The following is a 24,941-nucleotide window of genomic DNA, read 5'->3' as shown; positions in this document are numbered from 1 at the left end:
GAAGCCTTCCTTCCTCCTTCCAGGGGAAGCCTCTTCCTCCTAGCCCAAGCAGCCCACACACCCTCCTTCCCCAGCATCCCTCAGATTTGGGCTGCTCTGCTTGGTCCTTCCCCTGCTGCTCTTCAGAGGGCCTTTCCCAAGACTTGGCCCGTTAGCCTGAGATGCCGTCCGGGCAGAAGTCTCTTGAGGGGGCCGGGCACCCAGGGTGGCTTGAGGGTGGGAGCCGCACGACCGGCCAGGCCCAGCTGTCTCCTCTCCTCCCAGGAAGCCAAAGAGGCCTTGGAGGCCAAAGAGCGCTACATGGAGGAGATGGCTGACACGGCTGACGCCATCGAGATGGCCACTCTGGACAAGGAGATGGCCGAGGAGCGGGCAGAGTCCCTGCAGCAGGAGGTGGACTCCCTGAAGGAGAAGGTGGAGTACCTCACCATGGACCTGGAGATCCTGAAGCACGAGATCGAGGAGAAGGGTGAGAGCGGCGGGGGCTCCGGGGGGGGGGTGTGGCAGGAACACTGGCATCTCACTTGGTGGGTGGGTGGCTGGGCCCAGCCTGCCCTGCCCTTTCTTTCAGGGAGAAAAAGCTCTCCAAGCGGTGGAAGGGTTGATTTCTCCCAGGGCCTCACCCGGCTGGCTGCATCCTTGGGAGAGGTGCCACACTCCCTGAGCAGGGCCTGGAGCAGGGGCGCTGGGTGCCCTCCTAGCAGGAAGGCAGCTGAGATGCCCCTCCTCCCATAGGCTGAGTGGGGTGGCTGCCTGCTGAGCCAGAGGCCGGCCCGTTGCTTGCCAGTGAGTCAGTTGTGCCAGCTGCATCCGGTCGGGCTTTCACATGCTCCTTCCCACCTCTCTAGGATCTGACGGCGCTGCCTCCAGTTACCAGGTCAAGCAGCTGGAAGAGCAGAATGGCCGGCTGAAGGAGGCGCTGGTGCGGTAAGAACACAAGCATGCGACACACACCTCCACGTCAGGCACACACCGCCCCCCGGTGTCCTGGTTCCTGCAGCCTCTGAAGGCAGGATCCTGTCCCACCCTTCCTGGGTCTGTGGCGTGAGCTGTTTCTGTTGCCCAAGGAAGGCGACCCACTCCCAGAGAAGCTTCTCTCTTTTGAACTGGGCCCAGGCACACCAACACCGACCAACAAAAACATCAAATCTTATTACATATTACATATATCCTACTTGGTGTTCTTAAATCTCAATAAAAAGCATTTGGGGGGGGGAATGAACTGGGCCCAGGCTTGTCTGAGGATACTTCAGGGGGCGGGGAGAAGCCTTTTCTAGCAGTGCCTCCCCCTCTTTCTCCATGCCAGCGTCCTGCTCCTCCTTCCCTGTCTGGCTTGGGAGGGCCTTGGGGTGGCTCTGCTGCCCTCTTATCCCGGGGGCGCATGACTCTGAGCCGCCCTCTCTCTCCCCCTCTGGCCTCGGCAGGATGCGGGACCTGTCTGCCTCCGAGAAGCAGGAGCACGTCAAGCTCCAGAAGCACATGGAGAAGAAGAACACGGAGCTGGAGACGCTGCGGCAACAGAAGGAGAAGCTTCAGGAGGAGCTGAAGCAGGCGGAGAGGACCATCGATGAGCTGAAGGAGCAGGCATGTGCGCCCAGGGCCAGGCAGCCCCGCCTTGATGTCCCCTCCAAGCCTTGTGCTCAGCTGCGCTTGGGGGTCGCTGGGGAGAAGGGGGTGGGCTGGAGGCCTGGTGGGGAGCTTCCACTCCTGGCCAGAATCCCAAACAGGGAAGTGAAGTACTATGGCCTCTCAGGAGCATTCAACACCTGCAGTTTCAACCAGACGCGGTTGCAGGCTGACTGGTTGAGCTTTTGCACTCTCTGCCTTGCTTGCTGAGAAAAGCCCCCTCAGCATGTCAGCTCTGGAAGGTTAGGGATGCTCACAAAGGAGCAGTTTGAGTATAGAGGCTTTGCTCTCTTTTAAGATCCATTTCAGTGGGTTGTTTTGTCTTGGTTGCCCTTAGTGGCTTTTAAATGCCAGCTGCCTTGCTTCACTCTGTGAGAAAAGTTGACTAACAAGCATAACCAATAATAAGGAAGGTGACAATGGTCAGAGCTCAGCCTTGGTTTCTGGGGCCGGGCTCCCTCTTCTCTCCAGGGCAGGGGCTGGGATGGGGGGGCCTGTGCCCCGATTGCTCCAGGTCTGGGCCCAACCCTGTGTCCTTTCTCCCAGGTGGATGCTGCTCTGGGGGCTGAGGAGATGGTGGAGACGCTGACCGAGAGGAACCTGGACCTGGAGGAGAAGGTCCGGGAGCTTCGCGAGACGGTTTCTGACCTGGTGAGATTGAGGGGGCGGAGGAGCAGGGAGGGGGGCGGGCTGGCTCTTGTTTTATCTGCCTCGTGGCAAGAGGGGGTGGGGGCCTCTTGCATGTCTCTCCCCAGGTGCTGCCGTGGCCCACAGGCGGGCTGTGGGGTGCCCTCCTCATCCTTGTCGCTGCTGGTGGTCAGTCAGTCTTTGGCCACCAAGGGCCTCCTGCTGTTGCGTCCTCCATGTTCACCCCCCCACGCCCTCCCCCCTTTCCAGGAAGCCATAAACGAGATGAACGATGAGCTGCAGGAGAACGCCAGGGAGACAGAGCTGGAGCTGCGAGAGCAGCTGGACATGGCGACTGCCCGGGTGCGAGAGGCGGAGAAGCGCGTGGAGGCGGCTCAGGAGACGGTGGCCGACTACCAGCAGACCATCAAGAAGTATCGGGAGCTGACTGCGCACTTGCAGGTGCTTGCTGTGGGGGGAGGAAGGCGGGGCGCAGAGCAGGCCAGGCTCGGGTGATGGAGGACAGCCTTGCGGGAGGGATGACGGGCTCCTGCCCCGTTTGGAGAGCACCTGGCCTCCTCCCTCAGCGAAAATGTCTGTGCAAGGGCAAGACTTTGCTTCCAAGCGCATGAGAGGGACAGGCGAGCATCAGCGCAAGGAGCTTTGTGTGGAACAGGAACTGGAGGGGCCGCACATGGGTCTCCTCTTTCCAGGCTGCCCCTCAGGCCCAACATCTCCTGCACTGGGGCCAGGAGGCGATAAGGTGCCACAAAATCTCTATGCACCTATATGTGCTCTCTCCCTCTCCGGTTCCCGTTTAGCCCCCTCAGGTGCCTTTGGGGTTTCTGGGGCTTCTCCTGGTTCCCCCTTGAGCCATGCACTCCTCCTCCTCCTCCTTCAGCACTGTCTTCCCAGCATGCCTCACTCCTGCTCTCCCTGTTCCAGGATGTTAACCGGGAGCTGATGAACCAGCAAGAGGCCTCTGTGGAGAGGCAGCAGCAGCCTCCGCCTGAAATGTTTGACTTCAAGATTAAATTTGCGGAGACCAAAGCTCACGCCAAGGTATGCTCAGCTGGAGACCAGCAGGGATAGGCCGGGGGGGGACGGGACAAACAAACCCATGTTAGAAATTGAAGAGCTGGGGCCAGGAAGACACTCTTGAGCTAGTCTTAAAGCAGTGCTTCAAAAAATGTTACAGATAGTTTCAGTTCAGACAGATGACCTGTTTTCTGAAGTCTGTGAACCTGAAAGTTCAGACTTGATTTTTCAGAAACCAGTTCTGATTAGAATAGTAACCTTGAATTATGCTTGTATTTTCAAGAATAGTTTACTAGGTTGCAGCAGGATATCAGTAAAACAAATAAATACATGTTCAGGGTAGCCTGCCAGGGCTCCTGGAACACCTTCAGGCTCATCTCCGACGCGCTTGTGGAGTCAAGAGCAAAGCCCCACTGGCACAAATGGTGGAGTAGCAGCGGTGGGACTCATCTCGGAGAGTCGAGGGGTTTTGTGGGGTGAGGCCTTCCCAAAGTAAAGGAAGGATTGGACTCTGATAATAAAATACACACAGAGGCTTGAGCCAGCAAGACTCTGGGAGGAGTGCGTATAATAATAATTCCTCTCCGGCCCGGGTCGTTTTATTCACAAAATCTGATTGGTTCTTATGAACACTGTGTAAAGTGTTCGGAAGTACCAATCAGATTTCCTCTGAGCATTTCATAAAAAACCCCACATGGGGACAAAGTTAAAGTTAAAACTACAAAAAGCTAATTTCCTACTTGAGCATGCATATGCAATTCAGAGTAAATAAAAGAGGAAGCGAAGAGGAATGCATTTAGGAAGGCCATAAACAGGAGTAAACAGGAGAGGATGGAAGGATGGCAAGGAAAAAGTATTCACCATCTCCTGTGAACTCTCTTCCTGGCCCCTAAGATCTATCTAAAGATTAAACTACATCAAGGTAACCTACAATCTTTATGCACTGAGGATGCCTGATGAAGCAACTGGCAACTGGTGGTGTAGTGGTTAAGAGCGGTGGACTCGTAATCTGGTGAACCGGGTTCGCTTCCCCACTCCTCCACATGCAGCTGCTGGGTGACCTTGGGCCAGTCACACTTCTCTGAAGTCTCTCAGCCCCACTCACCTCACAGAGTGTTTGTTGTGGGGGAGGAAGGGAAAGGAGATTGTGAGTCGCTTTGAGACTCCTTTGGGTAGTGATAATGTGGGATATCAAATCCAAACTCCTCCTCCTGGGCTGTGTACGTGACTTGTCAAGCAAGAGAAATAGGACAGGGATGCAGAGGCGTGGATTGATGAAAAATCATATCAAAATGGCTCAAACCCAGTCAACGCAATGCTTTCATTGCTGACACAAATGGCTTGCTCCATATTTTTTCTAATTCCTCATGGCAATCGCACCTGATCACTGCAGTGGGGTTCCCGCTCCCCTGTGCCGCGCTTATACGTGGGGCCTGGAGGTGTTCCTGGTGCCGCCCCCAGGTGTCGCTTGCAGCCCTGAGAGCCAGAGAACGGGGGTGTTCAATGGGCTTCTCCCCATCCCCTTCCAGGCCATCGAGATGGAGCTGCGCCAGATGGAGGTTCACCAGGCCAACCGCCACGTCTCTCTCCTCACCTCCTTCATGCCGGACAGCTTCCTGCGACATGGCGGGGACCACGACTGCGTCCTGGTGCTGCTGCTCATCCCACGGCTCATCTGCAAGGTAGGCTGCGAGCGACTGGAGGGGGGGCAGTGTCGCCATGTCTTCCTTTCCAACAGAAACACGCCAACCACAAATGATTTAGGTCAGTAAATAATCAAGTTTTTGCTAGTCTGTTTCCTACGGAAAAAATTACGTTGTCTGAAATTTCTCACCTGAACCTGAATCATTTTTACAGTCATACCTCGGGTTAAAGTTGCTTTAGGTTGAGCGTTTTCAGGTTGCACTCCACGGTGACCCGGAAGTAACGGAATGGGTTACTTCCGGGTTTCGCCACTCACGCATGCGCAGACGCTCAAAATGTTGTCATGCGCATAAGCGTTGAGTCGCAACCTGCGTACGCACAGACACACAGACGCGGGTTGCGTTCTGCTCAGGATGCGAACGGGGCTCCGGAACGGATCCTGTTCACATCCAGAGGTACCACTGTATGCTTTTTTAAACACTACCCAGTAGCATATATGGTTGCAGAAAACCTTCAACCTTCACATTGCAATAGATTACAAAAATATATCAAGTGGTATTTAAACTAAGTTTTGCTCAGAATAGACCTGTTGACTAAGTTAGGACAAGGGACTCTGTTCAGAATAAAACTTACTTCAACACCAGTTTTACTTTAAAAAAAACATTATTATTTAACTCTCCTCCTTATCTTACAGGTGAATTAATTTCACCATACATACCGCATCCTCCCAAATTCTCAGCAACCAGGTGCTCACTCCCCCCCCCCCAGTTACAAATCAGGGCTATACTATCTGCAGGAAAAGATAAATTAGCATTTCTAATCCTACCCCCCCCCCAACCCAATAGATTTTACAAAGCAAAATAATACAACCACATCATCTAACATCAAAATAGGAGGCTTGGTCTTCTCTCCTGTGGTTTCCTGCAGCTGGTATTACTCAGCAGCATTTTGTATCTCTGACTGTGGAGGCAGAGCAGAGACTTGTTGTTGTTTAGTCGTTGAGTCGTGTCCGCCTCTTCGTGACCCCCTGGACCAGAGCACGCCAGGCACTCCTGTCTTCCACTGCCTCCCGCAGTTTGGTCAAACTCCTGTTCATAGCTTCGAGAACACCATCCAACCATCTTGTCCTCTGTCGTCCCCTTCTCCTTGTTCCCTCCATCTTTCCCAACATCAGTGTCTTCTCCAGGGAATCTTCTCTTCTCATGAGGTGGCCAAAGTATTGGAGCCTCAGCTTCAGGATCTGTCCTTCCAGTGAGCACTCAGGGCTGATTTCCTTCAGAATGGAGAGGGGAGATGTCTCTGCTTTTTAAGATGATGTCTAGGTTTATCATAGACTAGTAGGCACCAAAAGCCCTCTCTTCCAGGAATTGCTTGAATCCTCGTTTAAAGGCGTCTCAGTTGTTGGCCATCACTGCCTCCTGCGAGAGGGAGCTCTGCAGTTTTAGGTCTGCACCATGTGAAAAGGGCCTTTCCTTTATCTGAGATAATACTGGAGCGATGCAGTGGGGTGGGGCACGCTGAACCTCTGACACCTCCCCTCCCTCTCTCTCTTGGAACAGGCCGAGCTGATCAGCAAGCAGGCCCAGGAGAAGTTTGAGCTGAACGAGAACTGTGCCGAGCGCGCTGGCCTCCGGGGGGCGCCAGGGGAGCAGCTGAGCTTTGCTGCCGGGCTGGTGTATTCCCTCAGCCTCCTGCAAGCCACTCTGCACAAATATGAGCAGTAAGTCCTCCGGCCCGGGGGTCCCTGGGGTCCCCCTGAGAGGGTGGCTTCTGTGCCCCCTCCTGGCTGAGCCTGATGGCCCCTACCTCTCTCGCCCCCCCCTCTTGCTCAGGGCCTTGAACAAATGCAGCGTGGAGATCTACAAGAAAGTGGGGACCCTGTACCCCGAGATGAGCGTGCACGAGAGGTCCCTGGACTTCCTGATTGAGTTGCTGCACAAGGACCAGCTGGATGAGACCGTCAACGTCGAGCCCTTGACCAAAGCCATCAAGTACTATCAGGTGAGGGGGCCCTGACCCCCCAGGACCTCAGCAAGGGGAGCCCACGTCACGCTGATTTATGCTGGGAAAGGGGGGGAGTGGGCATTTCATGAAATCCTCTAGCCCCACCTCCTGGCTGCCCTCTCTCAATTTTGGCCAGGCACACCCCCCCAAAAGGTAAATGGGCTGTTCCCCCCTCCCCATAATTCAAGCCCTGGCTGTGCCTCCCCCCCAGTGCCAGGAAAAGACTGAGAGTATGGAGCGGCTGGGCTCTTTTATGAGCCCAGGGCCGCCAGGCCTTCTTCCCAGGAGGGCTGCCTGCAGAGTCCGGTCCCGCCATGCTGCTGTGCTGGTTTGAAAGAGGGTGGAGCCCTTGTGTTTGCTGCAGCTCTCCTGGTGGTGGCAAGATCAACAGAGGGCAAGGCTGGCATGTTGGGGGGGGCAAGGCCCTCTGGCGCTGCCTTGGCTGAGGGGGATTGGAAGCCAGCTGGAGCTCAGCAGCAGAGGTGCCCCCCCTCACTGTTCCTCCTTCTCTCCCTTCCAGCACCTCTACAGCATCCATCTGGCTGACCAGGCGGAGGACTGCACTATGCAGCTGGCTGACCACATCAAGGTGAGCAGGTGTTGTTCGTGGCGCTCCCCGTCTCCTCGTAGGCTGAAGGAGGGTCGCCAGTGAGCTTCGTGGCGCAGTGGGGGGATTCAAACCCTGGCCTCTTCCAGCTCCCCCCCCTCTCTCTCACACACACAGTGCTTTTTTCTTAAAAAACGTTTAGGGGTACTCTCATTTTCCTACTCACATTGAAAAACTTCTCCTCAATGAGGCCAAACTCAAATTCACAAAATGTTTAGGGGTATGCGTCCCCCCAGAAAAAAAGTTCTCTCTCTCCCTCTGTGTGTGTTTCAGAACAATCACACACAAAAAACATGGAGTGAAACCATGCTGTATTCAGAACCCCTCAAAATCAGCCTCCCCTCCCCAGGCCCCATCCCAAGCCACATCTTCCTAGGCCTTGGCTGCAGCAGGAATAGACTGCCCTGCGCAGGCCCAGGTAACGGTGCCTTTGCTTGCTTGCAGTTCACCCAGAGTGCCTTGGACTGCATGAGTGTGGAGGTGGGCAGGCTGCGGTCCTTCCTGCAGGTAAGCCCATCCACCCCCCACCCCCAGGAGGCAGCCAGGTGGGGGTCTCCTTGGCGAGGCTGCTTGCCCCAGCCGTGGGTCCTGACGTTGCCCTTCTTCCCGCTTTCAGACCGGGCAGGAGGTGTCCGACTTTGCCATCCTCCTGAAGGACCTGGAGACCTCCTGCAGCGATATCCGGCAGTTCTGCAAGAAGATCCGGCGCCGCATGCCTGGCACCGACGCCCCCGGCATCCCTGCAGCACTCGGCTTTGGGCAGCAGGTGGGTCGCCCGGCCCGGGACAGAGAGCTGGGCTTCCAGCCCCCTCGAGGGAGTAACGTGCCCCCTTCCCCGAAGCTGAGCGCATGGCTGCCTCTTGACCCTGCTCTGATCTCCCAGGTCGCAGACACGCTGCTGGATTGCCGCAAGCACCTGACGTGGGTGGTGGCTGTGCTGCAGGAGGTGGCGGCCGCAGGGGCTCAGATGATTGCCCCTCTGACGGAGAACGAGGGTCTGCAGGCCGTGAAGCTGGAAGACCTGGCCTTCAAGGCCAGCGAGCAGGTAAGGGGCCTCCGCTGCATTTGGCTGCGTCTGTCAGTGGGCAGAGCAGGATCCCCTGGAGAATCACCGGGGCGGGGGGGCGGCTGCTGCAGGTTGGCAGGGTTAAATCCTGGCTCACACTCAGCTACTAATTGATTGATTGATTATTGCACTTGTATCCTCCCTCTTCCTCCAAAGAGCTCAAGGGGGCGTCCGTGATTCTCCCCCTCCCCATTTTGTCCCCACAAGGATCCTGTGAGTGTGTGACTGGTCTGAAGTCACCCAGGGAGCTTCCTCGCTGAGCAGGGATTTGCTCGCTGGCCTCCCAGGTCCTAGACGGATGCTCTAACCACTGCCCCCCCCCCGGCTCCAAAGTATTGCTGCTTGGCTCCCTTGAGCAGTTGCCTCGGTAGTGGGCTGGATGAGAGCCAACAAACTGAAGCTCAATCCAGATAAGACGGAGGCCCTGTTAGTGGGGGGTTTGCTTCCCTAGACCGGATGGCTGAGAGGTCACTTGTGCTTGATGGGGTCACACTTCCTCTGAAGGAGCAGGTTCATAGCTTGGGGTCCTCCTGTATCCTTTGATGTCACTCGAGGCTCAGGTGGCCTCAATGGCCCGGAGTGCCTTCCATCAGCTTCAGCTGGTAGCCCAGCTACGCCCCTTTCTGGACAGGGATGGCCTAACTACTGCTGTCTATGTTCTCAAGGTTAGATTACTGCAATGCGTTCTACGTAGGGCTGCCTCAGAAGACGGTTGGGAAACTTCAGCTAGTGCAGAATTCAGCGGCCGGGTTGCTCACCGGAGCAAGACGGTTTGAGCATCTTACACCGATCCTGGTCCGACTGCACTGGCTACCCATCAGTTTCTGGGCCCAATTCCAAGTGCTGGTTTTGACCTCTGAAGCCTTAAACTGCTCAGGACCGCAATACCGCAAGAACCGCCTCTTCCCATATGAACCTACCTGGGTCCTGAGATCATCTTCTGAGGCCCTTCTTCATGTGCCTCCTCCACGTGAGGCCCAGGGGGTGGCAACACGAGAGCAGGGTCTTTTCTGCAGTGGCTCCCTGTCTATGGATTTCTCTCTCCAGGGAAGTTCACCTGGTGCCTTCATTATACGCCTTTAGGTGCCAGGCAAAAACATTCCGCTTCAACCAAGCCTTTGATTTGATTGACATCCGGTGCCTTTTAAAATTTGGGGGGGGGGGTGTTATTGGGTTGTTGTCTTTATTTTGATTGTGTATTTTGTGGTTTTATATTTTGGTTTTGTCCTGTGAACTGCCCTGAGACCTCCAGGTATAGGATGGTGTATAAATTCAATAAATAATAATAAAATAATAATAATTGGCCAGCACTATGGAGGCTGAGGGTGGCACCAGTGACCAGGTGCCCTGTTGGGCTAAGGAACCTCCCTCTGCACCTCCTCAGTACAGAGATCTTGGAAGCTCCCCTGCTCTCCCAACTGGGCCAGGCCTGGCCTTCCTCCCCGGTTCTCCCCAGGCCTGGGGAGGCTGGCCCCTTCCTCTTCCGTCGCTGTCGATTAGGGCTGGGGAGCTCTCTGCAGACCTCAGCCCGGGATCAGCAATGTCCAATTCTCTTCCAGATCTACGGCACGCAAGGCATCAACCCCCACGAGTGCCTGCGACAGTCGTGCAACATCCTGATTGCCACCATGAACAAGATGGCCACGGCCATGCAGGAGGGCGAGTACGATGCAGACAAGCCTCAGGCCAAGGTGAGCCTGCGGAGAGAGAGGGCAGGAGCTGGCCTCACCCACCAGCCACCAGCCAGGCACTTGCGGGCAGATTCCCCTGGCTGGGGCTTGGCTAACGGGGCCAGCCTATTGGTTGGGAGAGGGTGTCTGTGCCCCAATGAAAGCCACTCCTTTTCCAGCCCCATTTTAAATTGTTGGGTGGGCTCTCAGGTGGGGGGAGGGTTCTGCTTGCAGGAGCCTCCGAGGCAGGGGGGCAGCTACTGTGGGAAGGAGGAGGCTGGCTTCCATGCTGGGACCCCCTTGGTCTGCTTCCTCGCACTGCCTTCCTTGCAGCTGAATCCTCTGAGGAGGAAGGAAGGTGTGGGGCCTTCCCCTGGCCTTGGGAGGGGTTCATTGCATGCTCTGTACCTCGAGACGCCTCCCAGAACCTGGTCCATGCCTGAGCAACCCAACGTGGACTCCTCTTGCAGTCTCCTCCTCCGGTGGATCTGCGGGCAGCCGCCTTGCGGGCAGAGATCACAGATGCTGAGGGTCTGGGGCTGAAGCTGGAGGACCGAGAGACCGTCATCAAGGAGCTGAAGAAGTCCCTCAAAATCAAGGTGAGTTAAGGAGCTGCCTCTCCCCAGGTGGGGCTGGGAAGGCTCTGCCAGGAGGAGGCGGCCCAGTCTCCCAGGGGGCTGCTCCAGAGGTGGGTGGCCGTGGGTGGCCCTGCTCCTGCTGCCTGGCTCCAGAGGACATGGAGCGTCAGCGGAGAAGAGCTCTTGGGGTCCTCCTGCGGGTGCCCCGTCCCCAGAGGCCTGGCCGTCCTCGTTCCCACAAGTGCCCTTCCTCCCTCCCGCTGCCCAGGGTGAGGAGCTGAGCGAGGCCAACGTCCGCCTGAGTCTCCTGGAGAAGAAACTGGACAGCTCCTCCAAGGACGCGGATGACCGGGTGGAGAAGATCCAGACCAAGCTGGACGAGACCCAGGCTCTGCTGAAGAAGAAGGAGAAGTAAGCGGGAGGCGGGGAGTGGAGGAGGAAGAGGAGGAGGAAGTGGGGTGTCCTCTGAGGATTGACAGGTGTAGGAGACGCTGGCTGGCATCTTCTGTGCCAAACTCACATCCTCTTGTGTCCTCTGAGCTTGCCTACACACAGATCGGGTCTTGCCAGGCGTAGCCAGGGCTCTGTGGGCTCTGTGTGCCCAGGGATTTCAAGACCAGGACTGGATCTGCTCCCTGGCACAGCAGCTGGCATCCTGGAGACCTTGGCCATCGCTTTCTGTGTCCTTGTGATGGTGGAGCTTGGTTTCAGACAGCTTCCCCATCCCCTCCTTGTCCGCCTTCCTCTGCCCCCTTCGCTCTGCTCTTTTGCCCAAAGGTCAGCTGGGGCTGTTTGATTTCTGGACACTGCCGGCTTCCACGAATGACCCGGACAGATTTAATGGGCAGCTCAGCTCTGGCCTTGAGATGCACATGGCTGTGTGCTCACACCCAGAGAAGTTTGGGACTGATTGGCGTTGTTCCCTGGCAAAGAGTGGGGAGGGTCCCACAGCTCAGTGGTCGAGCCTCAGTCCCAGTGGCATCTCCAGGCAGGGCAGGTGGGAGAGAACTCTCTCTGAAGTCCCAGAGAGCAGCTGCCAGTCAGTGTAGTGATGCTCAGCTGGACCAGTGGTCTGGCTCAGAATAAGGCAGTTTTGTATGTTTTTATAAATGGCAAAGGAAATGATGGAGGGAGGGAAGGGATGCCGGGGGCTCCAAACTGGGAGGGGGAGCTAATAGCTCAGAAGGGAAACCCAGCCAGATGGGCGGGGTAGAAATAATAAATTATTATTATTATTATTATTATTATTATTATTATTAGGCAGAAACAGGATTCAATATGAGCACAGCAGATTGGAGAACTGGGCCAAAACTAACAAAATGAATTTCAGTAGGGACAAATGTAAGGTTTTATGCTTAGGCAGGAATAATCAGATGCTTGGGGAATACCTGACAGCAGTACATGTGAAAAGGATCTCAGGGTCTTCACCTGAGTCCACAGGGTGAGGCAGCAGCAAAATAAGCTAATGCTCTTCTCGGCTGCATCAACAGAAGTCGAGTGTCCAGATCAAGGGAAGAGTTCTGCTCTCTTCTGCTTTAGTCAGACCCTGCCTGGAATACTGTGTCTAGTTGCTGAAAGCCGCCCAGAATGGCAAGCCAGTCAGATAGGCGGCATGTAAATAATAAAATTATTTTCAAAATTATTAGCTCTGGGCATCACAATTTAAGAAGGACGTTGACAAGCTGGAACGTGTGCAGAGGAGGAGGGCAACCTAGAAGGGTCTTGAGTTCCTCTGTATCTTCCTCCCTCCGCAGGGAGTTTGAGGAGACGATGGACGCCCTGCAAGCAGACATTGACCAGCTGGAGTCCGAGAAGCAGGAGCTGAAGCAGCGGCTCAGCAACCAGTCCAAGCGCACCATTGAGGGCCTCCGTGGGGTCGGTCCCTCGGGAGTGGCTTCCGTCATCTCTGGCATCACCGGAGGTGAGCCCTCGGAAGCGCGTGTGGATGCTTTGGGGCAGGGAGACTGCAGGGGAGAGACGCCCCGAGAGTCTTGGGGTGCTGGAGGGCCAGCAACTCCAGAGAAGCTGGTGGATGCAGGGGCTGGGCGAACCTCCTGGACTCCCTGCCTGCCTGCTGTTCCTTCCTTGTTGCTGGGCCAGCCCTGGGCAGCACAGGTTGCAGGGGCACGTTGCTTCCTGCTCCCCCTTTATTTCCACTTCCTCCATTTCCAAGCGAGAATCTCCCCACCCTCCTCTTTTTCCCTTCCCTTGCTGATCCAAAAGAGCCAGGGATTTGGGGAGGGAGGCTCTGGGGTCCAGGGCTTGCGCTGCCGAGTGCTGACCGGCCTCCGAAGCCCTTTCCCACTGCAACTCCTGCTTGGAGCGCTGCAGAGGCGATGCACAGAGGATCACTTTGCCACCTTTGCCCAGAGCTGCAAAATTCTGCCCTTTTGGATGGTGAATCTCAAATCCAAACTCACGGAGATCCACGGGGCTCTTTAGACCGCGAATCTCAGAGTTCTGAGCCTGCTGCAGGGGGTGTCCCAGGCTGGAGTGGCTGTCTCTAGGGAGGGGTTTGCTTTGAGCTGAGGCCGCCAGACTCACATTCACATGCCGCACTGCCTTTCAGAGATCTCTACCCATTAAAAGAGGGCCGATCTGCTTGGGAGGGTCAGCCAGTGAAGCTTCTGCACCTGGTTGTGGGTTCCCTTGTGCTGGTGCTGCTCTCTTTTCGTTCAGTGATTCACACGAGCTGCTTCTGGGTCTTTTTTCCTCCCACATGCCCCGGGGGGCTGTGTGAGCTTCCTCCAAACCTGGGGAGGGGGGCTATTGTTTTTTCCTGAAGGGCTGCAGAGCAAGGGAGCCCCCCTGGCATGCTTGGGCCAGGGCTCTGGGTAAATGGTGTCCCAGTGCCCTTGAGAAGAGGTGGCCCATTGTGGCTCACAAAAGCAGGTTTGTCATGTAGTCCAGAGAAGCAACCCCAGAGGGGAGCTGCTGCTGCTGCTGCTGTCTTTCCTGACTTCTCTCAGACGCCTCTCCTAATTTCTGCTCCTTCTCGTCTCTTCCATGCTTCCGCTGCAGAGGAACAGCAGAGAGGTACAGTGGCATGGCCCGGGGGGGGGGGGCTGCTGGGGCCAGGAATCTCCCGAGGACACAAGGGGGACTCTGAGGCTGCCTTTGGGGGCAGAGGGGAATCTCTGGCGGCTGTGAGAGTTGTTGCCCCCTATTCCCAGCCTGAGGTGGTTTTTGTGTGTGCCAAGGAAGGGGGTGTGTGGATACAGCAAGGTCGCATGCCAGGGTGCAAAGCATGTGTGTGACAGAAGATTTCTCCAGCCCGCCCATCCTCTGCTGCAAATGTCTCGTCACCCCCCCCGTGCTTGGAAATGAGCCGGGCTCTGGGGAGGCCGGTCTGGGGCCTCAAGGGGTCTGGCCACAGGCAGCCCAATTTGAGCGCCTCCCTAAGGAAGCACGGAGAGGCTGGAGACCTGTCTTGGTCCCCCGCATGCATGAGGTGGGGGCTCTTTCTGAAGAGGGTTCGGCATGTTGTTGCATATATTTGTACAAAACTGCTCCCCGGGGCGTTTTCTGCCTCTGGCTGCATGTTCCCGTGTGTTTTCCTGGGCCTTCAGCTCTTGTCTCCTCCTGGGTTCAGCTCAAGTCTTCTCCACCTTGTGGTGCCCTGATGCGGGCGCATCCTGCCTTTCCCTGACCCTTGGCAGAGCACCTCTTGTGCTCCTCCTGTGAGCTCCCCATGGAGCGGTCCAGGCATGCGCTGCGCAGGGGCATCTTCTGGAAATCTGTTCTGACGGCGCTGCTCTTCTCTTTGCAGGTGTGGGTGCTGGCCAGGTGATGATGGCCGGCTCAGGCCCTGTGCAGGTCAAGGACTCCCCTCTCCTCCTCCAGCAGATCGATGCTATGCAGCTGTCCATCAAGCATCTCAAGAACGAGAACAACCGCCTCAAGGTGAGCGGGGGGGGGGGGCTTTCCTGCTTGCAGCTCCAGCCCAGCATTCCCTGGCCGGAGGGAAGGAGTCCTGCAGGCGGGGGGGGGGGAGGAGCAGAGAGGGGGGTCTCTGGGGCTGAGGCTTCTTTGAGATGGACAGGAAAAGCAGCAGACTCTGGGATGGAGCCCCATTGCCCCACACTCTTTGCTCTCCGCAGGCTGTGGCACCCCAGCCACCCTCACCTTTGTGGACATTATATTCTTGCTGTTGTTGTTGATATTATTGCTGCTGCTGTTGTTATTTATTAGTATACCGCTCTTGCTCTGTAGAGCTCTGGGCACTTCACAGCATAAAAATACAAGACAGAAACACAAAATACATTATAAAAACAAAACACTCCCCATGTCATGCAGGAATCCCAGGCACCAAGGAAGATCTGTCAAAGGGAGACTTCCTTCCTTCCTTCCTTCCCTCCCTCCTTCCCAGCTCCCTTTCCACACGCCTCTCTTCCATGTTGCTTCACGACCCCTCCCTGCACAATTTGTCCGGCTGCATCTCTGGTTCCGTCCTCCTTTGTCGTGGGGGGAGTGTGAGGAATGCCTGGGCTGGTTTGGGGGCCACGCGTGAAAGGAACAGACTCTTCCTGACCGTTCCTGGAGATCCAAGGAGATTTTTATTATTGTCTTTGTTTTTAAAGGATCTTTTAATCATACATTAATTCTGTCGGTGTTTTAGTTCTTTTTCTAATGAATGTATTTTCTATGTTTTTAGCTTGTTTTATTCAATGAGTAAGCCACCTTGAGTCCTGGGCTGGGAAGAAGGCAGGATATAAATTCATGTCATAATCAATACAATAAGCTGCCCAGAGCAACTGCCTTTTTGGGGTGGGGGTGCTCTAGTGTGGCTGGAGGTTGCTTGTGCCCATTTTCATTTGATTGTGTGTGTGTGTGTGTGTGTGTGTGTGTGTGTGTGTGTCAAAGTGGCTGGCTTGAGCCCTTCTATTCCTCCTCCTCCTCCTCTCCAGGGAGCCCAGATGAGGCGGGAGCTGGCCTCGCTGACCCCGCTGCGGGTGCCCAAGCTGTCTCTCGCCAAGGATAGGCAAGGGGAGGAGGTGGTCTCCAGCTCCCTCTACCGCAAGACCAGCCAGCTGCTGGAGACCCTTCATCAGATGAGCGCCAACACCAAGGTGGTGGACATCACGCGGCAGAGGACAGGTGCGCCTGGCGAGGGCTGGGAGGGGGCAGCGGCAGAGCTCAGCCTCTCCATCCCTGCGGAGCGTGCCCTTGCAGGGTGGAGAGGGGCAGCAATAGCAACGCCTTTTCCGTCTCTCTGTCCTCCCCGCAGCCACCAGCCCAGCAGCCCAGCTCCTGGAGCAAACGGCCCGCCTGAAGTCACTGAGCGAAACCATCGACAAACTGAAGGTAACCGGGGCCTCTGGCCGTCATCTCCTGTCCCGGGCAAGAGCCCTTCATGGTGGAGGGGGTGGGAGTGGCACTGGGGGCCCGAACCAGAGACTCTGCCCATTGGCAATGTGCTCAAGAGCAGGCTCTGTCTCTCTCGCTGGCAATAAGCTGCTCAGGGCCCTGTTCCCTGGAAGAAAGGGAGGGGCAACATCAGAGGTTGTTCAGAGAGGGGGAGGGGGAAGTGAGAGCCCCCCAAGGCCGCTGCCTGGTGGGCTGTTCCAGGGCTGTGTCGCTTCCTCTCCTGAGCAGCCAGGAAGGGAATACAGGGGGGGGGGCTCAGGCTGGACGGCCCTGACTGCGCTTCCTTCCTGCAGGATGAAGTCCTGAAGGAGACTGTCCTCCAGCAGCCCGGAGCCAACGTCCTGACCGACTTTGGCACCTTCCCCTCAGCCCCCTTCCTCAAGGTGAGCGCTTGGGCCTGGGCAGGGAAGCGGGGGGAGGGAGTCCTCTTGGGCCGCCCCCCTGACTCTCCTGCCTGCTCTGCTTTCCCCTCCAGGCCAAAGAGGAGCAGAAGGACGACACCGTCTACATTGGCAAAGTGACCTTCCCCTGCCAGCCGGGCCACGGCCAGGTCCACAAACTGGTCCTGACGCCCGAGCAGCTGCACAAGCTCCACGCCCGCCTCATCTCCTAAGAGGGTCTCCCCCCCCCGCCCCCTTCCGCCGCTGCCTCTCCTACAAGATGCACACTAAATATGCAGACTTGTTTGTGCAAGGCCCTCCTGGCACTGCCGACTCTCTGAACAACCTGTGTTTGTTCTGTGCGCCTCCCTCCTCAAACTGGGCAGGCAACTCTGCCCGCAATGACCACTGTCCTCCTTCCCTGGTCTCACCCTCTCCCTTAGCGATGGCCACTGCTCCTTGTTGCTCTCAGGCCAGGCTTTCCTCCCATTTCAGATACAGTCTGTTCTGCCCCAAGAGCTTCTTTGTGTGCTGTAGCTTTTCCCTCCCAGGCAACTCCCCCCCCCTGCCAGCAAGGGAGAAGGGGAGGCACCCTGCTCGCCACCTGCCAGATGGGGAAGATGGAGGGAATGCCATCACCAGATCCATGCCCTTACCTGTTTCATCAGCACCTTCAGCTTCCTTCCTGCTGCATCTGGGTGCAGCCCCAGACGGCCCAAGCATGGCAAGGGGTGGCTCTTCCCCTGCCCTCTGGGTCTTCCTGGCCTTACTGGGGCAGGTCTCTCTCTGCACACTTCATCTTGCAGCTCCACCCCTCTGGCCACAGCCCCTAAGTGCTCTTCTCTTCCTCTGCTGACTTCCCTGGTGGGGGCTTCTGTGGTGTTGGGATACTGGGGGGAGGAGCCATTTGGAGCCTGGAGATCCACAAGCACTTTGAGGCAGAAACCTTCTTGCACGTTGACTCCTTGGAGCTCTTGAGATAAATAAACTGAACTCTTAAACCAAGTTTGCACTGTGTGACATCGTTATTCATATGCGTTAGAGGGGCCTTTGAAAATAACTCCTTGTATTTTCAAATTTAACAAGGGAAAACGGGGAAATGAAATAAAGGGGGAAAGTAGAGTAATAATAATGTACAAATAGTACCAAATAACAGTAAACCACCCAGTGGCCATTGGTGCACAAATGTTACATTGAACATGTAACTTGATACAAATCTCCCAGATGTCCAAAGAGGTATCCACATGAAATGGCTTCAGATGCAGCCAAGGCAGTGAGAGGCTCAAAGCAGACGTCTCAGCCACCAGAAGGGCTCACAAAGCTCCCTTTGGTTGCCTGGTGTTGTAAACAAAATCTGCCCTTATGGGGTGTACAAGAGCCCTTTAGAGAGTCCTTTGTAGGTTCTCCATCGGTAGGAGAAAAGAACAGAGGCCAACCAGAGAATATTGAGAAGCAAAGCAGCTAGTAAGCCTGATCTTTATTGATCTGTTGCAACAGGGTCCTCACTCACCACACACAGGAAAGGAGGAGGACCCCAAACAAAGGTGTGCCCGCCCTTATATAGACATTTTAAATTGCCTTCCCTGGAGCTCCAGACCACCCCTCCATACATCATACATACATCACAGAAGGGGTGTAACCCAAGACCACCCCCCACAAACATCATACCTACATCACAGAAAAGGCGGTCTACAACAGAAATTTGAATGTTGATGTATTTCCTGTCTGCCAGGTTATCTGATAATGCCTTATCTGATGGCCTTTCCTGGTAGTCTGGCTATTCCTTTGAGATGGTGATTTCCCAATTCCTCACCCCCTCCCTCCTTGCAGAGAAAACATTTGGTCAGTTGGGGAGTCAAAATGGTTTCAGGACTGTCTTCCTGTGCTTCTCCAGACGTGTGGTCCACATATCTATGTATGTGCTTGGTTGGTACATTTATGAACATTTATTATATATATAAGACCTTAATTTTTTTATTACACTGGCCATTAACCTCCTGCGTCTGGAATGTAGTTGCAAAGCGCCTGAGCGCCTGCAAAGAACAAAGACTTTGCCAATGGAAAAGGGTGGTGGCAAGTGGCAACTGCTCTCCGCCTCGCGCCTCTCTCCACAGGCTCCCGGGGCGAATACGATGCAGCCCAATGGACTGGAGATATGAGGTTTTGCTGAACCCGCCTCGGCTTCGGGAACCGGGCGCAGGGAAGGCGGGGAGGTGGGCCAGCCTGCCAGGTGGGGGCTGCCCTGGACTCTGAATGGGGGATCCTTTGGGGCGCCTCCTGAAGTTGGCTTAACCAGTGGAACCAAAGCTGCAGATGTCCTGAGGCAGTTCCAGAAGAACCTCTGTCAAAACGGCTGTCATGTTTGATGTATTACAGTATTTTAATATTTTCTGGGAAGTCGCCCAGAGTGGCTGGGGAAGCCCAGACAGATGCAAAGGTAAAGGTACCCCTGCCCGTACGGGCCAGTCGTGTCCGACTCTGGGGTTGTGCACTCATCTCGCTCAAGAGGCCGGGGGCCAGCGCTGTCCGAAGACACTTCCGGGTCACGTGGCCAGCGTGACAAAGCTGCTCTGGTGAGCCGGCACCAGCGCAGCACACGGAAACGCCGTTTACCTTCCCGCCGGAGCGGTACCTATTTATCTACTTGCACTTAGGGATGCTTTCGAACTGCTAGGTGGGCAGGAGCAGGGACTGAAAGACGGGAGCTCACCCCGCTGCGGGGATTCCAACCGCCGACCTTTTGATCGGCAAGCCAAAGAGGCTCAGTGGTTTAGACCACATCGCCACCCGCGTCCAGACAGATGGGCGGGGTATAATAAATAATAATATAAATAATAATAATAATTATTATTATTATTATTATTATTATTATTATTATTATTATTATTATCCTGGCGCTGGTTGCTCCCCCGCCTTGGAGGGGGCTGGGCTAGATGACCTATTATTATTATTATTATTATTATTATTATTATTATTATCCTGGCGCTGGTTGCGCCCCCGCCTTGGAGGGGGCTGGGCTAGATGACCTTTGGGGCTCCCTCCCAGCCCCGCCTTCCAGGAGGCTGAAGCCCCGCCCCGGACAGCCCTGCGGGCGGCGCCTCCTGCCGCGCCTGCGCCGAGTCCGAACCTGGTGGACTGATGGACGTGGAGGAGGCCGCCCTTGAGAGGAAGGGGCGGGAGCTTCAGCAGCAGCCGCCGCCTCCCCTTGGCCGAGAGTCCGACCGCGGCCGCCTCCTCGCCTTCCCATTGGCGGGCCTCGCGGAGGGGAGGGGAAGCGGAAGGGGCGGGTCCGGGGAGACGTCCTTCCTGAGCGCGAGGCCTGCGCGGCCCAGTCGGGCGAGAGAGGCGGCGGCGGCGGCGGGGCGCCATGGTGAGGAGCGGGAGCGGGAGCGGGGGGGGCGGGGGAAGGGGGCGCGGGGCTCCTCGGGTCGGACTGACTAATGGCGGCTCTCCTTCCTTCCTTCCCTCCCCCCCCCGCGCAGGTCCTCCTTCACGTCCTCTTCGAGCACGCGGCCGGCTACGCGCTCTTCGCCCTCCGGCAGGTGGAGGAGGTGGCTCTGCTGCTGCCCCAGGTGAGCAGGAGGGGGGGGGGCGGAGAAGGACTTTCTGGGGGCCGCATCCCACCCCCCTCCCCCCTCGGGCGCCCTGATGACCCTCCGTCGGAATCTGTCAATCCTCTGACTCGGATGATGCCACGTGTGGACTCTGAGCGCCCGGGGGGAAGACACGTGCTGCGCGCGGACCACGTGCGCCTGGCCTGGGCCCAGCCGGGAGCCTTTGCGGCCGCGGGAGAACAACTCGCGAGTAGGCCCGGCGGGATCAAGGGGAGGGCGGCGCGGGTGTGGGTTTCAATAGGTCCTCCCCCCCCCCCCGATATCGCTTTGTTAGATGGGATCTGCACGCACGGCCCCCTTTTTGTTCATTGCGCCAGTAAAGAGGAATATCCGGCAGGTTTTTGCATAGATTTGCATAGATTAGAGCGACCTCGCCCCCAGCAACAAAGTTCCCCCGTCACAAAGCACGTGGCTGCTCCCGCCATCTTAGTCTTGGGGGGGGCATTGTGGGTTGATTCAGTGCAGGGCAAAACCAGGCCATGTGCTCTTGGCGGTTCTGCAGGTGGAGGAGAGCGTCCTGAATCTCGGCAAATTCCTCACGGTGGTCAAACTCGTCGCCTTTTCCCCCTTCAAGTCTGCCCAGAGTGCCTTGGAAAACATCAATGCTATCTCCGAAGGTGAGCAGCGCCCAGATTCCTTCCTCGTTGCTCAGATTCTGCTCTTCTCCATAAGAGCAGCCACCTGGCGCCCCATTGAGTCTTCTCTTTCTCTTGCCTGGTCCAGGGATCCTCCATGAGGATCTCCGTCTTCTCCTCGAGACGAACCTGCCGGCCAAAAAGAAGAAGGTCATTGTGGGGGTCAGCGATGCTAAAATCGGGGCTGCCATCCAGGAAGAGCTGGGCTTCCAGTGCCAGGCTGGAGGCGTGGTGGCTGAGATCACCCGAGGTAAGTCTGTGAAAAGGGCAACAGGAAGGATGAGGTGTTTGGAGAGAGTTTTTCTGCCAGCGCTTGGCAGGGCTGAACCCCCTTTCTCCTGTCTTCTCCCCCCGCCCAGGTATCCGGTTGCATTTTCACAGTTTGATCAAAGGTCTGACAGCGCAGTCCGCCTCCAAGGCTCAGCTGGGACTGGGGCATAGCTACTCTCGGGCCAAAGTGAAGTTCAACGTGAACAGGGTGGATAACATGATCATCCAGTCCATCAGCCTCTTGGATCAGCTAGACAAGGACATTAACACCTTCTCCATGCGGGTCAGGTGAGGGGGTCTCTGGTTCTTTGGAGAGACGTTCTGGCCAAAGTGGATTCTTCCTTCCGGTCTCCCTCTGCTTACCACAGGCAGCTTCACCATACATGCTGACTGTATAGAAACGGGAGATAGAGAATCGATAGCCCTGCGTATACACCACAGCCAGGCCGACTTTCCCCTGAGCTGTATTGTTAGTACGGGTACAAAAAAGCCACACACCCAAAATCCTGGAGCCTTTTCTAAACTTTGCTTGGAGAGGCTGTGGGTGCTCTGTCCTGACTGCCTCCTCTTCCCCCTGGCAGAGAGTGGTACGGATATCATTTCCCTGAGCTGATCAAGATCGTGAGTGACAACTACACCTACTGCCGCCTCACCAAGCTCATTGGGAACCGGAAGGAGCTGAGTGAGGAGAGCCTAGAGGCCTTGGAAGAAATCGTCATGGACAGTGCCAAGGCTCAGGCTATCCTGGAGGCCTCCCGCTCATCCATGGGTCAGTAGGAATGTGGGAATAGGCGGGGTTGGGGCCTTGGGTATGCCAGGTGAACACAGGTGCTGAACCGCGGCTCTTGCACAGTTCTTTGATTTCAAGCAGCTCATCTACTTGGCGTTGAGTCTTTCTGGTGCTAATGTCTGTTTTCAGTTCCGTTGTTTTAAATTTGGCATATGGAACAATTTGTGATAATTTCATCCAGATCCTTTTTAGGCTGCTGTTAACAAGGGCCAGTTTTTAAGAGAAGCTGCACTGCGGAAGGGGGTTAGGAGTGTGGCCTGGTTCTCCGTTCTGCCTCCTCTCTGTTCTGATGTGCCTCCCTCCTCCCTGCAGGGATGGATATCTCTCCCATTGACCTCATCAACATTGAGAGCTTCTCCAGCCGCGTCATCTCTCTCTCCGAGTACCGCAAAGGCCTGCAGGAGTATCTGCGCTCCAAGATGAGCCAGGTGGCTCCCAGCCTCTCAGCCCTGATTGGAGAAGTGGTAAGTGGCTGCCGTGTGTGTAGAGAGGAGCCCCCTGCCCCCCCCCCCATTCTCACTGGCTACAGATATGATGTACAATGTGAATCTGTCAATCCACTGAGCACTTGTGCTGACACCCTCTCACTGCTGATCTGTGCCAGAGGAAAGGGAGGGGGCAGAGGCCATCTGTAGAGAGGAGTTTTAAGCATTGTAATGTTTTGTGTATGCAATGTTAGCCGGCTGCTGAGCAAGGCCAAGGGCAGCTCTCATGGATTGGGCCGCTGGTGCAGGTGGATGCTTCGGAGTTTTCTACCTTCCTGTTTGGGGCTTAGCAAACCCTGAGACCCTTGCATAGCCTGGGAAGCAATTTGTCTCCTGGGCACAATTGTGGGTCTGGCTGTTGCTCTGACGTAGCTGCATCACATGATTGCCTTGCCTGTCTCCTTTCCCCGCAGGTGGGTGCCCGCCTCATCTCCCACGCTGGCAGCCTGACCAACCTGGCCAAGTATCCAGCTTCCACAGTGCAGATCCTGGGTGCAGAGAAGGCTCTCTTCAGGTACAGCTGCAGGGCGGCCGCAGTGATGGCAGGCTCCTGGGGCGCTGGGCTTGATGTGCTGGTCAAGTCCCGTTGGCCGCATGTGTGATGGGCTGGCCCCCAGCCTCTGAGCGGTCACCCGGGCCATTCCCTTTCCCCTACATCCGGTAGGTTAGCTATTTCAGGCTTGGCCTGGGATGGTTGGACACAGCTGGGAGGAGGGAGACAAGCCGCAGTTGGGGGCTTAATTTGTGGGTCTCGGCATGGCTTCCTTCCTTTGCCAGAAAGCATTGTTTTGGTGAACCTTGCCCCCTCTTTCCCGCAGAGCCTTGAAGACTCGGGGAAACACTCCCAAATATGGCTTGATCTTCCACTCCACTTTCATTGGCCGAGCAGCTGCCAAGAACAAGGGCCGGATCTCCCGCTACCTGGCCAACAAGTGCACGATTGCATCTCGCATTGACTGCTTCTCAGGTGAGGAATCGGGGCCTGGCCTATCTCTGTATGGAGCTGGACAAGCGGCCAAGCAGCTTTGCTATGATGGTTACATTTTTCGTCAACAGCATTTCACCCAGTGAATGGTGACGCATCAAGGCTGAGCGAAGCTTGCTGGGTGTGGCCGTGGGGTGGAGGGGAGAGTGGGTGACATACTGGCGCCCTTCTCTGGGTTCTGGCGCCCTCGGAGTCACGCATTCCTGTCTGTGTTTTTTTGCAGAGACCCCGACCTGCGTCTTTGGAGACAAGCTTCGAGAGCAGGTGGAGGAGCGCCTGGCCTTCTACGAGACGGGGGAGCCTCCGCGCAAGAACCTTGACGTCATGAAGGAGGTGGGAAATGGGCTGTGGAGCCGGGGTGGGAGGGCAGAGGGGCTGCCCCATAGCCGTCGCTGGATGTGATGAAATGACCTGAGCCTGACCTATCCACTGGTGGAGGCAAAAGCTGATTTAATGAGTCTGATTCAGCCTGTTGCTGCTGCTGCAAACAACTGAGGGTGCGTGGGCTGGTACTGACCGATTTCTCTCTCTCCACATTCACAGGCCACAGAGGTGGCTGCTGAAATGAAGAAGAAGCTGGAGAAGAAAGAGAAGAAGAAAAAGAAGAGAGAGAAGAAGCGGCTGGAAGCCCTAGAGGCCGCAGAGGAAATGGAGAATTCTGTGCTCGAGACGACGGCAGAGGTGAGAAGCCCCTTTGGGGAGCTGGCAGTTGGTTGTAGGGTTGGGCATAACAGGAGCCGAGTGTCTGCGATAGGGCTGTGTGCATCCTCCATTCTCTTCTCACTCCCCCTCCCCTATAAATTAATCTCAGGAAAATGATGTCACGCCCAAGAAAAAGAAAAAGCGAAAGCACCAGGAAGAGGAGGACGTGGAGCCGTCTGAGAACGGCCTGGAGGAGGAAGAGGTCTCCCCCAAAAAGAAGAAGAAGCTGGGCCTTGTGGAGATGCCCCACCCAAAGGGGAAAAAGACAAAGAAGAAAAAGGCCAGAATGGAGGAAGGCCAGAATGGAGGAAGATGAGGAGGAGGAGGAGGACTAGTGGGCAGGACGAACGGCAAAATCCCGTCCAACATGGCCAGCCTGAGACTTAAGGTCCACTGAGGGTTTCTTTAAAAACTGTCTTCTGGGCTCTTCGCTCTCTGCCCAGTACTTTTGTGACAACTGAATGTAGCCAGGGTTGGGCCTCCCATGGGCAGAATGGCAGCCCAGGATCCGTTTCCTGTCCCTTTCTTGGTGGCACAAGGAAAGAGAGTGAGCCAGGCTGGCTTCTCCTGCTAGGGGGAGGAGGGGAGGGTGTTCTGTGGCTTGCAGCCGAGGCCCCTCTCTGGAGACGTCCATTCAGCAAATTCCACCTGGACATTTCATGTACTTAACCAGCTAACAATAAAATTACTGTCTTTTTATAGCAGCTTTGCCTCTGGGTATTCTGTTAGGCGAGACCCAGGAAGGGGGTGTAGCACAACAAAGCGAGGTTTGCCCTTCCAAGTAGTGTGGCATATTCTGTTTATTCCATGTCTGTTGTGTATAAAGGTTTGCAGCTGTTGCAGATGCAGCTTG

The 24,941-nt window shown here is 56.0% G+C and overlaps 2 protein-coding genes and 3 non-coding genes across 14 annotated transcripts in view; all 5 read left to right on the top strand.

Annotated features, from left to right (window-relative positions):
- The window catches only part of DCTN1 (dynactin subunit 1), a 67,754-nt gene extending 50,375 nt beyond the window's left edge, over positions 1-17,379 (top strand). For 8 of the 10 annotated variants that reach the window (XM_053402241.1, XM_053402242.1, XM_053402243.1 and 5 more), the window contains 23 exons: positions 265-469; positions 849-927; positions 1,425-1,584; positions 2,173-2,277; positions 2,524-2,715; positions 3,199-3,315; positions 4,821-4,973; positions 6,495-6,655; positions 6,768-6,936; positions 7,460-7,528; positions 7,991-8,053; positions 8,163-8,312; positions 8,430-8,591; positions 10,172-10,303; positions 10,753-10,881; positions 11,129-11,271; positions 12,615-12,781; positions 13,882-13,896; positions 14,630-14,763; positions 15,768-15,957; positions 16,088-16,164; positions 16,521-16,610; positions 16,703-17,379. In XM_053402241.1, the coding sequence (XP_053258216.1) occupies positions 265-469; positions 849-927; positions 1,425-1,584; positions 2,173-2,277; positions 2,524-2,715; positions 3,199-3,315; positions 4,821-4,973; positions 6,495-6,655; positions 6,768-6,936; positions 7,460-7,528; positions 7,991-8,053; positions 8,163-8,312; positions 8,430-8,591; positions 10,172-10,303; positions 10,753-10,881; positions 11,129-11,271; positions 12,615-12,781; positions 13,882-13,896; positions 14,630-14,763; positions 15,768-15,957; positions 16,088-16,164; positions 16,521-16,610; positions 16,703-16,840 (3,000 nt within the window). In that variant the 3' untranslated portion in view covers positions 16,841-17,379. The remainder of the gene's footprint in view (positions 1-264; positions 470-848; positions 928-1,424; positions 1,585-2,172; positions 2,278-2,523; positions 2,716-3,198; positions 3,316-4,820; positions 4,974-6,494; positions 6,656-6,767; positions 6,937-7,459; positions 7,529-7,990; positions 8,054-8,162; positions 8,313-8,429; positions 8,592-10,171; positions 10,304-10,752; positions 10,882-11,128; positions 11,272-12,614; positions 12,782-13,881; positions 13,897-14,629; positions 14,764-15,767; positions 15,958-16,087; positions 16,165-16,520; positions 16,611-16,702) is intronic. The other 2 variants (XM_053402244.1, XM_053402236.1) reach the window with 1 other exon arrangement.
- Positions 17,380-20,034: 2,655 nt separating this feature from the next.
- On the top strand, positions 20,035-24,792 carry NOP56 (NOP56 ribonucleoprotein). Its single transcript, XM_053402262.1, is given in 12 exon segments — positions 20,035-20,179; positions 20,724-20,838; positions 20,945-21,106; positions 21,216-21,414; positions 21,708-21,895; positions 22,229-22,380; positions 22,815-22,915; positions 23,220-23,368; positions 23,610-23,719; positions 23,930-24,067; positions 24,198-24,392; positions 24,394-24,792. Coding segments are annotated over 12 exon segments (1,671 nt in total). The 5' UTR covers positions 20,035-20,047; the 3' UTR covers positions 24,424-24,792.
- Positions 21,473-21,613, top strand: LOC128421568 (small nucleolar RNA SNORA51). Its single transcript, XR_008332350.1, has one exon. It is a non-coding gene; the product is annotated as a small nucleolar RNA SNORA51 (small nucleolar RNA).
- Positions 23,427-23,497, top strand: LOC128421566 (small nucleolar RNA SNORD56). Its single transcript, XR_008332348.1, has one exon. It is a non-coding gene; the product is annotated as a small nucleolar RNA SNORD56 (small nucleolar RNA).
- On the top strand, positions 23,780-23,852 carry LOC128421565 (small nucleolar RNA SNORD57). The gene has a single exon (XR_008332347.1). It is a non-coding gene; the product is annotated as a small nucleolar RNA SNORD57 (small nucleolar RNA).
- Positions 24,793-24,941: the final 149 nt, after the last annotated feature.

Source organism: Podarcis raffonei, chromosome 9, assembly GCF_027172205.1.
Source record: "Podarcis raffonei isolate rPodRaf1 chromosome 9, rPodRaf1.pri, whole genome shotgun sequence".
NCBI lineage: Eukaryota > Metazoa > Chordata > Lepidosauria > Squamata > Lacertidae > Podarcis > Podarcis raffonei.
Note: the sequence above shows the minus strand (reverse complement) of the source record. Positions and strands in the feature narration are given on the sequence as shown.